At 43.9% G+C, this 16,389-nt stretch overlaps 2 protein-coding genes across 3 annotated transcripts in view; both read left to right on the plus strand.

Annotated features, from left to right (window-relative positions):
- The window catches only part of MINPP1 (multiple inositol-polyphosphate phosphatase 1), a 62,603-nt gene extending 53,046 nt beyond the window's left edge, over positions 1–9,557 (plus strand). Inside the window, exon 6 of the mRNA XM_077822319.1 lies at positions 9,417–9,557. The gene's annotated coding sequence lies outside the window, so the exon portion shown is untranslated. The remainder of the gene's footprint in view (positions 1–9,416) is intronic.
- A 4,006-nt stretch (positions 9,558–13,563) lies between these two features.
- The window catches only part of PAPSS2 (3'-phosphoadenosine 5'-phosphosulfate synthase 2), an 89,311-nt gene continuing 86,485 nt past the window's right edge, over positions 13,564–16,389 (plus strand). The window contains exon 1 of one of the 2 annotated variants that reach the window (XM_077822338.1): positions 13,564–13,685. In XM_077822338.1, the coding sequence (XP_077678464.1) occupies positions 13,659–13,685 (27 nt within the window). In that variant the 5' untranslated portion in view covers positions 13,564–13,658. The remainder of the gene's footprint in view (positions 13,686–16,389) is intronic. The other variant, XM_077822339.1, reaches the window with a different exon arrangement.

Genomic DNA, 16,389 nt, shown 5'->3' on the forward strand with positions numbered 1-16,389 from the left:
TTGAGATGTAGAACGTGGTTTTGATGGGGGACTCATCTTTGGTGGCATCAAGAACATTTCAGTTGTGGGGAAGGTCATGACTGCTGGAAGGTGCTGTGGCTACTGGAGCACCCAGCAGAGCAGGTTGGAGGAATCGGGTGTGCAAATAATCAGCGCCGAGGAAGGACAGTAGCTGTACAGGAATGTATTGAAATTGAGGGAATTTGTTGAACTAATAAAGTATTCAGGCATCTGTCCCAAACCGGCAAGGCTGGTGCTCCTCCCTCCCACCCCCACCCTTGTTTTTTCTCCCCAAAGAGAAAATCTTTACAGCGTAAGGAGGTATACATCAGTGTGGAGTCAAAGGCAGCAATTTTTCTCCCAATGCTATTTTTAAAATTAGTAAAAAACTTTTCTTCAAGTAGTTCAGTTATTTCAAAAGTGGGAGTAGCTGTGTATTATCATTGTTTAAGTGATCATGATTACTCACCTGTTGTGACAGATGGATTGGACCCTTATCGGAGATGCAGTTGGAGGGAGCAAACTTTAAACAACTAGCTACATTTTCTCTGCAAACTTGATTGCGTTCTCGCAAACAAAAATTAGACACTTTGAGGAAAGAACAGGAGAATGACTTAATCCTCCCCCAATCAGTTTTCTGTGTTTCTTTAGCGCTCTAAATGGGTGCAGTGTCTCTCTTAAATCTGCATGAGACGCATCATTGTTTCTATTATGCTGAAGCTGGTCATAAGCTGTCATCCATTCAGGGGGACGGTGTACCAATCCTATCTCACCTTGTCCTATGCAGGTGAGGAAAAATTGTGATTTTGTATGCACTTTGTATTTTGACTCTTATCTCCAGCTGCTTAATCAAAGAGAGCACTTTGTTTATGGTAAAGTATCTGCTAAACCTTGAGCTATTGTGAATTGTTGGGGGGGGGGTTGCTTCTGTATCTCTGCTCTTATATAACAGCAACATCAACACATTTTCTAAACAGATGCTGTGAATATTTGCACCCTATATTGGACACAGTCTTACAGCCCTGGATGAGTTCCCCTCGTGGAAGATCACCAGTCTGCTTTATTAGACCCACCATTTGGATCCCACATGCTTTCAAGCCAACTGGGTCTGAGCAACATCCAGACACTGTCTGGTTCTGGCATCACAGGCAAGCTCTGGGGCACAGCCTCCCTCTCTGGCACCCTCCTTAGGATGTTTGGCCCTATGGCTCAGCTGCCATCGGCCCCAAGGCTGTTGTTGAACCCTCCTCACAAGCTCTCCACTCACTTATGCATGCTCTCTCCAGAGCTCTACCCTCATGGGCCCTCCACTTCACAGTTCAACTCTCCAGGGACTGCGTGGCCCTTACAACTAGGAATACACAGGCTTGGCAAAGGAACTTTGTGAACACACTTTACTCTTAAAATGCACAAGATACAGATGTATGGAAAAACAAACATCTTCCCCCCATGCCCCCGTAGATTGAACTCACCCCTCAGATTTGGGTCCAAGCTCTGTCCTTATTCTGGCTATGGAGAGACTCCCTTGTCTCTATGCAGCAAGTCCTGCTTGCTGCCTTTGGCCCCTTTTGCAGACACAATCCCTCTTATAAAGCCACTCTTGGTCAGGATGCCCAATATAATGTACCCATACACCAGCCATGTGGAGTTTGGTAAGCCTGTGTGTTTTCTGAACTCAAGCCAGGGAAAGGGAATGATTTCATTTGAGACTGTCAGGTACTGTGGAAAGTTGGGGGCTTTTTGTCTGGGCCCTTTTTATGAACTAGGAAGTTGTCTGGGCCTTTTTTATGAACTAGGAAGAGAAGGAAAGCCATGTATTTTTTAATTTTGTAGGGAGAGAGGAAAAGGGGGCCATTCTGGTTATCAGTAAGGAGAACTTTGATGGGAGCTTTGCCTAAGTAAGGAGTTCAGGATTTTATCCCATACAAATAACTTCAGTATCTTACCAGAAACCAAGAAAAAGTATCCAATTAATATTTTAGACAGTATTTTAAATTGATTAAATGTAACAAAAAAATGGTGGAGTGAAACTTAACAAAGCCCCCTTTTAAAATAAACACTATAGTTCTTTCCCTTCTCTCCCAGCCCTTTATTCTGACTATATAATCCAAATAATTACTTTAATAATACATTCCTCCTGACAGTACCAAGACTTTCCACTTAATAATGCTAAATAAACATTTAAGTTAAAAAGCAATAAAACTACAATTTAAAAAATTATAGCCTTTTTTAGTTGCTTTCCAGTGGACAGAATGGGCATCGCAGTTGTTGTTTGAATTCCAATTCATTTTCATTTTTACTAGGGAAACTTTCTTACAAATAGACTGAAAATACAGTATAGCAACAGAGAGAACTAAGGCAGATCTTTGTAGGGCAAAATTCAATCTTTATTTGAAGTATCTCACTAACAGCCACCTTTAAGCAAGACTTCTAAACGCAGCAACATCCTGCCATTCTGGTACTTCTGTAAAATACCTTCAGATCAGTGGATTTAACTTAAGTGAAATGTGACCAGATTAGCTGCCTGTGCTATTCTGATCAGAGTCCAAGCAGTACACTGGTGAGCAAATGAATAATTGCATGCCTAGTTTATACTGTACTTTGATCAGGCTGTGAACTTTCTTCATGTACTGTGTGATAAAGAGGAGTGGCAACGACAAGGAAATATCACATGCCACTCATTCACAGGAACTTTGACACAGTTCTTTGTACTTGGCTGCTACTGCTAAAAAATGTCAGGTTTCAGAGTAACAGTCGTGTTAGTCTGCATTCACAAAAAGAAAAGGAGTACTTGTGGCACCTTAGAGACTAACCAATTTATTTGAGCATAAGCTTTCGTGAGCTACAGCTCACTTCATCGGAGGCATACTGTGGAAAGTGTAGAAGATATGTGTGTATAAAAGATCTTCTACGGAAGCTTATGCTCAAATAAATTGGTTAGTCTCTAAGGTGCCACAAGTACTCCTTTTCTTTTTGCTAAAAAAATGTGAAAGCCTGGTCAGCTGCATTCAGGAGCAGTCTTCCTTTGGAGATGCACTTTCTTTTCTTATTTATTCCCTCATGTTCATTTTGATGTTTTAGTTTTAGATTTAGATTAAATGTACCAAATACTGTTGCCCTTTTCCTGAGTGGAAGCAGAATCTGACACCTTGAAGGTCAGTTTCCCATTTGTAGCAGAAAGCCATGACACCGAGACAGTTTCTTGGTGTAACTTATTTACAACTGTACACCAGTCCTGTTTCCTTGAACAAACTGTACTGAATCTACTCTGTTTTGCAGAAACCTCAGGTCAGACACCGCTGCCTTGTCCAAAGCAGCTGCGTTGGGCCTCTGTCACTCTCCAGGAGTCATACAAATCTCAAACACAACCAACTGCTTAAGCATACGTTGTGCATTTATTCCTCTTTCTGCCCCTGCACTTTTCATCTGGGAAAGTCTCAGTCTAAGGCTCCCCTTGTACTGCATGCTCTGGAAAAGGTGACCAGGGTATTGTCCTTTCTTTTGCACAGCTACTATGTAGCACCAAGGAGCCTGAGAAATATCTAACAGCCCTCAAAAGGATCATTTAGCCCATGCAATATCCTAATTACTCTTTGGACACAGTTACTACAGGGCATCCCTAACCCTTTCTGTGAATTGTTTCATCTTGGGTGCTTAAACATAAGTGATCCCTAATCAAATGCTTAAAGAAGAAAGAGGCACTAACACAGAATGAACAAAGATAAAACTGAAAAAAATCTACTGATGTATGTAAGGAAAGATGAGAAATAGACATTTTCAGAAACCTCACTCTTTTGTCTACTGTACACCTGATAATCAACAGTTTCCTTAACAATTTGATAAATAAAATTGTTGAAGGGTTAAAAGAACACAATGTACATTAACTTTTCAAATTTAAAAATAAAAAACAGTTTTCAATGAAACTCCTAAACTGTGTGTCCAGGTATACCAGAAGGAGGATAGGGGACGTTGGGTATAGTTTAATTCTGGTAACTTTATTCCTAAATGTCTGGGAGTATCTGGCAGATAAAATTGTAGGGTGCAGGTAATTCCACAGTCATTTACATATACCCATGGGACAGCTGGCAGCCCTCTCCTTTTCCTTTTCTGGTCCACAGCCAGCCTGTTGCTGGGACCTCACCCTCTCCTCAAATGAGGGTTAAGGAGGAGTATAAAAGAGGGGGATTTGACTCCCTGCAGTACGAGTAATAAAAGTGCAGAACCACGCCCTCTTTCCACTCCTTTAAAGAATACTTCCTTTGAATCCTTTATCAGACCATCTTATTAGATTTTGTATCCATTCCCTGTGGAGTACCTGCCCTGGACATCCGCCCCAAGCTTACATAACGAGTTGCAACATCATAGCTTAATTTCCCCTTTAATTTTTGACACTCCCTTTCCTCCTCCCCCTCCACTAAGCCCTAACCTGGTGTAAGGAAGGTGTAAAAAACCCACCTTGCCTTGGTCAATCTGGTAGTGAAGGAAAATTTCCTTCCCAGCCCCTTGAGAAAGGAGTGACCCGGCATTTCAACTGGTTCCATGGGAGGGAGCGTGGGCGCTGCTCAGCCTGGTCCAGGTAAAAAGAGGGTCTCTCCTGCACAGATGTGGGCATAAGTACTCCCCTTCTCTTCTAATCACCTGGGGGTGGGGGATAGGTCAGCATCCCCAAGCTGGTGTGGCACTGCCTGCAGGTAGCAGGTAACTTTAGCTCTTAGAGGAGCAACACACCTTTTCTGACAAGCCAGACAAAGGGCCCTAGCTTCTTAATGTGCAATGAGGTCATTTTCACAACTGGTCTGAGATAGAAGCCCTGATTTCTTGACACTGAAAGGGTTTTCCCCTACAATAAATCACTTGTTTGTATCCTGTTTCTTAAAGAGTGCTTGAAAAATTGCAAACTTCAAATACGTACCTGCTTCAGTGTGAAGATCTATGGTGTTATGAAAAAATTTAAGATACAATTATTTAAAACTTACCCAGGATGTTTACTTGTGGTAGCAAATCACCGGCAAGTTATAAAAGTTAAAATGCTTGTGTTAGCCTCTGAGATAACATCCAATACAGAGCGGCTGGTAACCTGTATGACAAAGCACCCTGGAAGATGGTGCAGAGAGAGGGAGAATATAAAATGATGAAAATGGAAATAAGTGATGTATTGCCAGCATTGAAGGTAGAGACACGCAGGATAGAGATGGGAGGAGATACCATGAAAACTGGGGAAAGAAGAGGCTACAGAATGTCAAGAATCTGTTCCTATTTATTTTCAGTTTGGGGCTGAGAATGGGCTTGATACTGAAGAGGCAGAAAGAAAAGGAGTACTTGTGGGGGGGGGAAATAAACAAGGGGAAATAGTTTTACTTAGTATAATGACTCAACCATTCCCAGTCTCTATTCAAGCCTAAGTTAATTGTATCCAATTTGCAAATTAATTCCAATGCAGCAGTCTCTCGTTGGAGTCTGTTTTCGAAGTTTTTTTGTTGAAGGATAGTCACTTTGAGATCAGAAATCGAGTGACCAGAGAGATTGAAGTGTTCTCTGGCAGGTTTATGAATGTTATAATTCTTGACATGTGATTTGTGTCCATTTATTCTTTTACGTAGAGACTATCCAGTTTGAGCAATGTACATGGCAGAGGGGCATTGCTGGCACATGATGGCATATATCACATTGGTAGATGTGCAGGTAAACGAGTCTCTGATAGCGTGGCTGATGTGATTAGGCTCTATGATGGTGTTCCCTGAATAGATATGTGGACACAGTTGGCAACAGGCTTTGTTGCAAGGATAGCTTCCTGGGTTAGTGGTTCTGTTGTGTGGTATGTGGTTGCTGGTGAGTATTTGCTTCAGGTTGGGGGGCTGTCTGTAGGCAAGGACTGGCCTGTCTCCCAAGATTTGTGAGAGTGATGGGTCGTCCTTCAGGATAGGTTGTAGATCCTTGATAATGCGTTGGAGAGGTTTTAGTTGGGGGCTGAAGGTGACGGCTAGTGACATTCTGTTATTTTCTTTGTTGGGCCTGTCCTGTAGTAGGTGACTTCTGGGTACTCTTCTGGCTCTGTCAACTACAATACCCACCTGCTGAAGTGAAGAAACAGATTATCAACGCATTATCAACTAAAACCTCTCCAACGCGCTTTCGACTTTATGCATCCAGTGAAGTGAGCTGTAGCTCACGAAAGCTTATGCTCAAATAAATTGGTTAGTCTCTAAGGTGCCACAAGTACTCCTTCTCTTTTTGCGAATACAGACTAACACGGCTGCTACTCTGAAACCTGAAGAGGCAGAGTGCTTGCCCTAAAGGCAGGAAGACAAGACAGGGTGAGCTGGGAGATAGAGGGCGTGAAGACTTACAGCACTGAATTTTCCTTCTTTGGGAAAGAGTTAGTATCTGCAGTCTCTTTAAAGAAGTGAGTCTTAGGGAGGGAAGTGATTGACAACACAGCAGAGGCCTTGCGCACTGAGACTTGAGAGGTTGATCCCTGGACAGGAAGCATCATGGGAATGGGAACAAAGATGGGCTTGAGAAAAAGGAATAAAGAGGTTAGTGAGGGAAAGCAAAGGTGGGGAGAAAGGACTGCCAGGAACAGCATCAGAGATCAGGGCTTTGCTGCGGGGCCTTGAAGGCAAGGCAAGGCAAGAAGCTTAAACTTAATTCCTGTTTAAGAAAAAAGAGGATTGGGGGAGGCAGTGATGGGATTCTGTGTGAATCATTATCAGTGCACTTTCATTAACTCTTTTTCTGGAGGGGAGGCTCCTGCATGTGGTTGGATGTGTGGACACAATAGCAAGAGTTAAATAAGTATAACCAAGAACCTTGTGAATTGTCAAGTTAAAGCCTTCACTGCAGGAGAGGGTAACAGTGTATGATAATCAGGGATAGGTGTTTTACCACGGGAAAGCAGCAAGTCATGACTTCTGTGATTTCGTGGGGAGGGACTGTTTTTGGAAAACGGTGTGCTTCTGAATCACTCTTAGAAGCAGGAAGATGGGACAGTATGTGCCCATCCATGGAAAATTTAAAGAATAAAAAAAGGCCTGAAAACGTTACGATTAGAGTAATTCATGAACGAGTGGCATAGACCTTCCTTCCACAAACAGACAGGAGACCATTGTTTTTAAGGGTAACTTGTTTTGCTGCATGCGCACGGCACTGTGGTCTAATGGAATGAGCAAAAATGTAAAAACTAATAAATTCTAATCTTGTCTTGGACATATCCTTGCTCTGTGACCCTGGGAAAGACGTTGCTCACATGGTATTTGTTTCCCCATTTGTAAAGTGAAAATAATGATTTCAGACAGTAAGCACATAGATTAGATGATTATAAAATGCTTTGAAAATGCAAGGAACTATATAAGTGCTAATTATTGTTATTATTATTATTATTAATATTTCATGGCTCTGTTTTATCTATTAATCTGTGCTGTGAAGCCTTGGCAAACTATTTTTGAGTATCTAAAGTGTGTGTTTGTTCTTTTCATAGCAATCACTCGTACTGTTAAGGTTGCAAAATTCCTTTCATTATTACTTTTTCATGAGCTTTTAACTTTCCAAAGAACTGACCTTTTGGGATCAATGTTTCCATGGGTGGTTTGCACCTGAAAAATTTTGGGCTTTTTTGCTTGTTTTTGAAATTTGGCCACAATCCTTTTAAGGCATTTTTGAGTTACAGGATATCGGGGAGACATTTTTTCCCCTATTGTCATTCAAAAACTCTAATTGCACTGTCCTTGAAAGGGGTTAGAACAAGACAAGCAGAAATTTGAAGTTTGACATGGTCAGCATCTCTGATGATATATATATAATATGCTTTGCTTAGTTTCTGTTAATTTTTTAAGTTATACTTAATTTAAAAATATTTTCTGAGCATGTAATTCTGGAAATTTTGTATTTCTGCAGAAGTGTGAATGAAGTTTTCACATACAATTTCAGACATGGCTTGTACAATATATATTTTTTTTAAATAGTGGATGGAAAGTAGAGTTGGTAAGCAGGAAATGCAAGCTGGAGCAGTTCATTATCAGAGCTAATGTCTTTATTGGCACGAGAAGGTATAAGGCTGATGCCAAAATTATTACATGCATTCAACTGTGGCATAATAATTATTATAGGAACACGTCATGTATACAGTATTTGAACTATAGACACTGCCATCCTCTCAGGGACTGGAGGAGCAGGGAGCTACTACGACATGCCTTGGGACCCCCTCTAGGTCCTTTCTGCCAGCATGAGCTTGTGAAACCTGGGAGAACATCAACTTTACCTACTTCCCTCAAACAGTGTTTCTCTCTGGTGACTCCTTCTCCATGTCCTTTGCTCCGTCCTGATAGCCCTTCATATACTGTTTGTCTCCTGCATGATCTTTCCCCCTCCCAAAACCCCAATCAGCAATGACTTCTGTGCCCTCTTACCACCAGGAGTGCCTCTCTCAGACCTGTCCTCCCTCCCCACTCACACTTTACTTTGATCTATAGTTAACTCCCATCCCCTGCACATCTCAAAACTGCTGCAGATAGATTAATTCATGAGTGTCCTTTGATGAATGGCATGGTGATGTTTTCCCTGGGGGACCACAGAATGTGGCTCTCTGTGGCGGGTGTTTTATTAAGTACAAAATTAAAGAAACTCAATAGAGATGAGCCATTTAATAGCAGTGCTAGTGTTGCCAGATAACCCCTCCTCACTTCAAAATGACAGACTATAGAAGCCACTTAATAGTGAAGCGTTTGATCAGTGGAGGACCTGATGCTAGATAAACAAGTAAAAACAAGAGTAGAGGGAGAATCACAGCTGTCATTGTCATGGTAATGTCACAGTACTAGAGAGCATCCCCTCATGGTATTAGCTTGCCTGCTACTTGCAGCAGTGGTGGACTCCTACAGTGTAGCTGTTTCATGCTGCTGCTTCTATCTGTTTTCTCCACTTTACCCACCCCCTATAGAAAACATCACCTTTGCTTTTACAAATGATGTGCAAAACAGAGCAAGCAAAATATAGCATAGGTGATGTAGTCAGTAATAATACTGCAACTGCTCTTCAGCTTTGTGCATTCCCAAGATGAGATGATTATTAAGGCAAAACCCTTTCCCTGTGGATGTGAGGGTGAGGTTTTGTAACCCACAGAATTGAGGAGATAAGCTTCGTCATAGAGAATCACTGTGGAGATAGTGTCTGTCATGTGGGGAGAACAGTATTCAAGCCAAAGAGGACAGTTCATGTCTTATGTACTTTTCAAGACCATCCTATGGAAACTGTCCTCTGAACCACCAGGGCTTTCATCAAAATGGTGTGTAGTATCCTTTTTTGGTTGATATACTCTGTTTCTGTGGGTGGAAAGAAAATGAGCAGGTAAATTCCACCTGTTGCAGTGCTAGTGGTGGGAAGCCCTGCCAGAGATTAAATGATCTTTTGTTTTTCCCAAGGGATCTCTGTGTGTTCAGCACATCTCTGCAGGATGCTATTCCTTGCACACCTCAGCAATAGTGACTGTTGCAATGGACTTGCCAAGACCAAACAAGTGTGCATGTGAGTCATTATCAGCATTTCTGGCCAGCTTCCATCAAGCAATACTTACACGCATGACTGTAGAGATAAGAACTCTCCTTGGGATGTTGTGAGAGCATGTTGTGAGAGCATTCACTTGGCTGACAGTTGGGCAGCATTCTATGGGTTACCTATTTTACTTTGTCCTGTCTAAATGTCCTGTTAGTTTAACAATAAATATGTTGCATACTAGGCTCTTCAGTGAGTTCTTTGCCTAGAGAACTATAGCTGTAACACTGGCCTTTAAGGTTGGGGTGTTAAGCAACAGAAAAAAATTGGATGATATCCAGGGTTGCAAGAGGGAAATGAATCTCCCTTCCCAAGTAAGAGATCTCACAGTGACAACATATCAGATGAATAACTTTCTTTGGTTATAGAAATAGGCTATCAATATCTATAATTTATATATGTACAATCAAGCCACCTTGTAGGGCACCCAATCCTGTTAGCAGAATGCCGCAGGCATCAGTAGAAATCCCATGATTGCAAGCTTGGGCCTATATCTAATAATTAAAGCAACAGCCTAACACTCTTTTCAGTGACAGAATCACTATAGAATCATTCCATATGGTTACATGATAAAATCAGAACTGTCACATGTCTCACGCATGGCGCAAGAGCCATGCATGCCCATTCATCCACTGTCCATACTGAATGTCATGCATTTGGCTATGAGGCAGGAATGGCTTGCAGTTGCAGTCTCGCAGTCTACTGAGCTGCAGTCCAGTGGCCTCTTTCTCATTACTTCATTTGTTAGATTTGAGCTGCAAAAGAACAGCACCACAAATGGTGGCAGGGACAGAAGATAGTGGAGGACCTCTACTGGCCTCAGGCTACCTCACTCAGCAATAAGCCATCCCCCACAGATATTGCCATTTATCTAGCCCTTAGAAACCCTCCAGTTCCTACAACATTTCCCTATTCACTTTCTCCATGACATTCATGATTTCATAGACTTCCTTCATAAGCCCCTCTTCATAATCTCTTTTCCAAGCTGTGATGCTTCTGAGCGAAATCTTTGTAAAGCTCAGAATTTCGTTGAGCAATACCAAATATACTGTGAAATCACTGACAGTGGCCTTCTGCCAACTTCTAGCAATGGGAGAGGAGGCCCAAACTCAAACTTCCCTTAGGCCAACAACTGTCAAGAAGAAGGAATGCTTTAAAATCATCATTACATCATGACACTTTTTTCCATAGAGGTTTTTTTATATTATCTTTTTACTTCAAGAACAGATTTTACAATCAGACAATTAATACGAAAATTAATCAAAGGAAAATGCATGATATATTAGTGGGTGCTGATTCCTGAAAAACTTATGGTCAAATTCATCCTGAATGTAACAGCATGGACTTCACTGGAATTATATCTGGGAGGAATTTAGCCCATAGTCAGTAATACACACTAACGGGTCACACACTTTGTCGCTTCCATAAACTGAGCACATTACACACAGCAGGACTCCTTGCATTTCTCCTTTTCCCTCACAAGCACCCTGTGTGCTACCCTCCCATCTTACTCTGTTTCAGAGACTCCCTGCAAGCTCCCCCCTCATACTCTCCCCCCGTGTCTCCCCATGCCAGGTTCACCCCTTCTTTCCCATCATACCGGGTGGGACACAGAGTCCCTATCTACCCCTTTCTCCTTCCCTCCCATACCCTCACATTCTACCCCTGCCAGGGGCTGTGCGCTGTGTGCCACTTCCCCCTATGTCAGAGTCCTCCATTCTCCCTCACTGCCAGAATCTGTGTGACTCCCCATTCCTCCTACTCCCCATCATTCTTATTTCTTCCCTTTCTGCTTGGGAGAAAGGTCATTCACGCTTTAAACTCTATTGAGAGGATAGGCAGAGCTGAAATGGGGTGGTGGTAAAGTTGTTCAATGGTTGTCATCAACTGGTTCTTTGATCTATAGATAGTTACAAACCTGTTTGAAGCTGCTGGGTCTACTAGCTAGATGCTAGGGGCTCTGCACTTTCCCCATTTCCCCTTCCAGTTTTCTGACTTTCACTGAAATCAATAGGGTTCTATGCATTGACACCTAGAACATTCCCTGAAATTTTGAAATCGAATAGATGTGACATTCAAAAGCTACTGCATTACATCCAACCAGCCAGAGAAATGTCATCAAGTTGAGTATAGGTCCTTGGTTTGCTCAGCCAACGATGGGCCAAATTAAATTATGACTTTGAGAACAGTTGTGATTGGGTCAGAAAATGGGTGGAAATAGTAACTATACAAACATAACTTAGAAATTGCTATACTGGATCAGGCCATGGCCAGTTTAGTCCAGTGTCTTGTCTCTGACAGCAGCCAGTACCAAACACTTCAGCAGAAGATGTCCTGACCAGGTATTCATGGAATTTCCTGCCTTTTGGGCAAATTTCTTTCTAATCAGTTAGAAGCTGGTTTTTATCATAAAGTTTAAAGATTTATAGCCCACATTTCCTAACTTCAAATGTTCTCCTCATCCATTCAAACATCCAATCCATTTTTTAATCCAGCTAAGCTCTTAGCCTCAAGGTTTTCTAATGGAAGAGAGTTGCACAGGCTAACTGCATTGTGGAAAAGTTAGGACTCATCAGGCATGAACCGAACAGGTCCTCCATATTCCTTTGTACTAATCAGGTAGATGTCCTCAGTTGGTAGCCATTGCATACTGCTATCTGATTTCAATTTTGAGGGCATGTCACAGCCCTACATTACCAGTTTATTTGGTGTATGATCAATGAGTGAATCTCCATTTTTTCCCCCCTCTCAGGTGAAGGGTAAGAGCAGGAGAATGAAAGAAGCCGAAAACTTGCTCCTTTGGTCTAACACTTTGTTAGAGGGAATGGTTTCAGCCAACACAGGACCACAAACATGCCAAATACTATGGAAACCTCTAGACAGGATCTCTTGTGCAGTTGGGGCTCTGTGGTTTTGGACAGATGGGCAGGGAGCCAGGCAAGGGGACTGCTGCTCTCTGTAGTATCATTCCCTTTCAAATCTGTAGTAATTTCTTTGCAAAAGACAATTCTGACAGTCAGTATTACCTTACTTTTACATAGATTTCTACTTGCAGGAGGTGGCTTGAGCCTGTAATACCTTTGCCAGTGTCTTTCATTCCTGAGGCTTAATACACATCCACAATAGTGTTTTGCAACTTTTCTGCTCCAGCATAGGCAAATGGCAGGGCACAAAGGGAGTGCAAGGAATCCTTGTGAAAAGAGGCCTCCTTTCTTGATTTATCCAAAGAAGCACCTGGCTGTACATGTGCAGAAAGAGAACAAGCCCTAGATTATAGGTAAAGGCTCATTTTTCCAGTGCTTTTACAAACCTGCCAACTTTCAGGAGAGGCAGAGATGAATGAGGCAGTGCGGTTTAGGAGCTAGAGCAGGGCTTGGGAACAGAGAAGCTGGGGCCTCTGCCTAGCTGGCCAGTGAATGTGTGGCCCCGTGTCTTACTCATTTGTCCACTTCAGGCAGGGGTGGAGGGAGGCAAAGGGCCTGATTCTGCAACCCGCACTGGAGTGAGTAAAGAGACTCGCACGATCGGGCCCTTTATGAGTTTGGGGGGCGGGGGGCGTGAAGGGCGGGGAGCTGCAGCGAAGTGCGGGACCAAGCGCAGCGCTGGGTCGCCGGAGCTGGTTGGTTTCCACCGTGAGCTGGGCGCACGGGGGAGGAGGGGGTCTGTTTGCCTCTGTTTCCCGGGGGCCCCTCCTGCTCCCTTTGCCTGTCAGGGACTTTTTGGAGTGTTTCACTGAGCCCTGGAACGACTCCCCGCTGTCCTGGCTCCTGGACGGTCGCCGCCGCTGGGAGCAGCCCCCAGCCCCGCGCCTCGTTCCCTTCGCTGCCGCGCGGCAGAGGCCGCTCCCTCCCTGCTCCTCCGTGGGGCGGCGGCGGGGAAGCCGGGACGCAGCCCCAGTGCTCTGAGCCCCGCTCGCCTGCTTCGGCCGGGGGGCGGAGGGGAGCGGGCGGGAGGTGGAGACGGAGGAGGGGTGAGGCTTGAGGGGCCGGTCCCGGGAAGTGCTACGTGTCTCCCAAGTCTTTATAGCGCCTTGCCCCCAGCGCCAGTCCTTGGAGCGCAGCCTGCCTCGTCCCCCGCCGCCAGCGAGCAGCGCCCGGCCGAGCGCCAGCAACATGTCCGAGAGCAGGAAGCCGACGACGGTAGGAGGCTCGCCTAGCGCCCGCCCGCTCTGGAGCCAGCGTGCGCTCTGCACCCCGAGGGACGCGGAGCCTTCGCTGCCGCCCGGTCGCTCGCAACCTCTCCCGGCGTCGCGCTGGGTCCCGCCCTCCCCAGAACGCAGGGCTGCCGGGCACCGCGCTCGGCGTTCCCGGCTGCGCCCTGGGAGCCCGACCCGCAGCGAACGCGGGGCTGGCTGCAGGGACCCTCCCCGAGCAGACCTGCCCGCCGCCCAGAGGGATGCCTGGTCACCGGGCAGCAGGGGGACAGTCTGGTTGGGCCGGGACCTTGCTGTGAGGGGGCTTGTTATGCGCGTGGGGATTGTGAAATTCCCGCCGCTCGCAGAGCTGGAGCGAGTCACCACCTCCGCTCAGCTCCCCGCGGAGGAGGGGGTTGGCCGAGCGTCTACACTGGCGCGTCTACACTGAAGCGTTTGAAAGGAGCAGCTAGGAGGAGTTAGGGGGTTCAGAGCTGTGGGATTCTCCTCTGCCCCGTCTGCATGGTTAACTTGGGGCTGGCTCCTAACTTGAGTCTGGCAGGCAGCCATCCGGCAAACGGGCTCTAGTCAATTTACTGCCCAACTCTCTGCCCCTGTTGGACACCTGAGCCCAGGAAGCTGGTGGTGGGGGCAGGGGTGCGGGAACAATTTGTACAGTGGGGAGGCTGCCGAGAGCCATTTCACCGAACTGCAAACCCTGTATATTATGGACACCACTTCAAGCCGGAGGGTGCTGCAGGACCCCTAGTTCCAGCACCTGTGCTTGAAGACCGGTGTGCCATGGCAGAACTGAAGGTGTGCTTTGCCTCCTCTGGCCAAAGACACTTGTTACAATTTAGGCCACAGATGTGGTCCTTAAAGTCAATAGAAACGCGTCATATGCTTTTGTGTTTTATTTTCACTATCTCCTCACATGATTTTCTTTTACATTTGAATCATGTCTCTGTTAGACCAGAGTTGCAAACTTTCTACTTTTAGTTTTAGCATTTGGCCCTCAACTTTTTTGCATGTAGGAGATGACTAGAGGAAAAAACAATTACAAAGCTTTATTCTCTTGTATGCCTTGGATATTTACCAGTGTAATTTAAAAATGTAGCCTCTCTCAAGATAGGTGGGAGTATTCAAGGATACATTCATGCAGATATTAAAGCTGCAGTGGAATCTGTTAATGCCAATAAAAGAACAGCTATTTTTCTAGCTATTGTAGCAATTTGATCTGCAATTAATAAGAAGAAATCCCTGTTGGAAGTGCCTAGTGGCCAATGTTAGCAGTTGATGATTAGCACAGTTTCCTCTATATTGGTTTTTAAAACTATACCACTTTAATTATGAGTGATTCCATAAAATATATCTTAACCTTGCTTAATTATTCTCTATTTATGTTGTTTTGGACAAATTCCACCTAGCTCATTATACACACTTCTCATTTAGTCAAACCCCTGAAGTTTCCCAGCCCATCTCAAAGCACAACTATCTTTTATAATACATTCACTAATTAATTCTCAGAAGACCTTTATATTCTGCAGAAGGAGTAGAGCAATCCAGATGACCTGCACCATGGCTGTTATTCCCCAGGCTAGAAGGGAGTACGTTGGGGGTAGCATACTTTACTCTTGAATGCAACTTAAGTTATCACTTTCAGTCCTGCTTAGCTTGAAAAATAGGAGCTCATCATAGGACTTTGAAGCTGTGAGAATGTATGGAAAAACTGGAGGGATAATAATAAAAGCACTTCTAACCTTCAGAGCTCCATATGAACATTAACCAGTCTTCATAACACTTGTGTGGTAGGTAATCAAGTATTATCCACACTTTACAGAGTAGGGAAAACGGAACAAAGTTAAATGACGTGCCTGATATTACACAGTGAGTCAATAGCAGAGATGGGATTAGAACCCAGGAGTCTGGGACTATATTACTCTGCTATCATACTGCCTCTCTGCAAATCTTCAATGCTTCTGCAAGGTCACCGACACAAAACTTCTCCCTTTCTACATTCTTCCAGAATTGTAGAAAGGAAAAACAAATGTAAACCAACTATAAAATGATAAATTAATCTACAGTACAATACACTTGGGCAGAGGCTGGTTCTGTGAAATGATTATCCAACTGCAGTTCTGCCATGATATTTGATACCCTGGTTACAATACAGCCAAGAGGGTAAGGATTTGAAAGAAGTGATCTTTCTTAAAATTGATCATCGAAGAAAACTTTTGTATCTCATTGACTTCCACTGTAACATCAATGATGTCTACATCCTTACTAGAAAAGGGTAAGGCAGTCTGACAACTCTTGGGGTTGTTGGCATTGGAGTCAATAAAGCTACACTGATTTATACTAGCCAGGCCCTGTGCTTACAATAAATTGTAATAATTTGTGTGCTAGCATTGGACACAACAATAAGGAAAAGCAAGGATGCCTTACTAGTGAAAATGATGATCAAGGACAGCAATTTAAAAATAGAAAGGAAAAAAGAAAATGAATGTTCCCTGCTTTTAATCTATGGGCTCTTTATATGATTATGAACCTGAGTCTGAGAAGTGTTGGGCAGCCAAAGCTCCTTCTAAAATCATTCGGGAGTTGCATTTCTGTTTGCCAGGTCACAGTAGTAGAAGGATGGAAGAGGGACTTGGTTGGAAAGAACCTAAAAGCAAGGCAATTCTGTATATTTTATATATGGAAATAATAAT

This window comes from Eretmochelys imbricata, chromosome 7 (assembly GCF_965152235.1).
Source record: "Eretmochelys imbricata isolate rEreImb1 chromosome 7, rEreImb1.hap1, whole genome shotgun sequence".
Classification (NCBI taxonomy): Eukaryota; Metazoa; Chordata; order Testudines; family Cheloniidae; genus Eretmochelys; species Eretmochelys imbricata.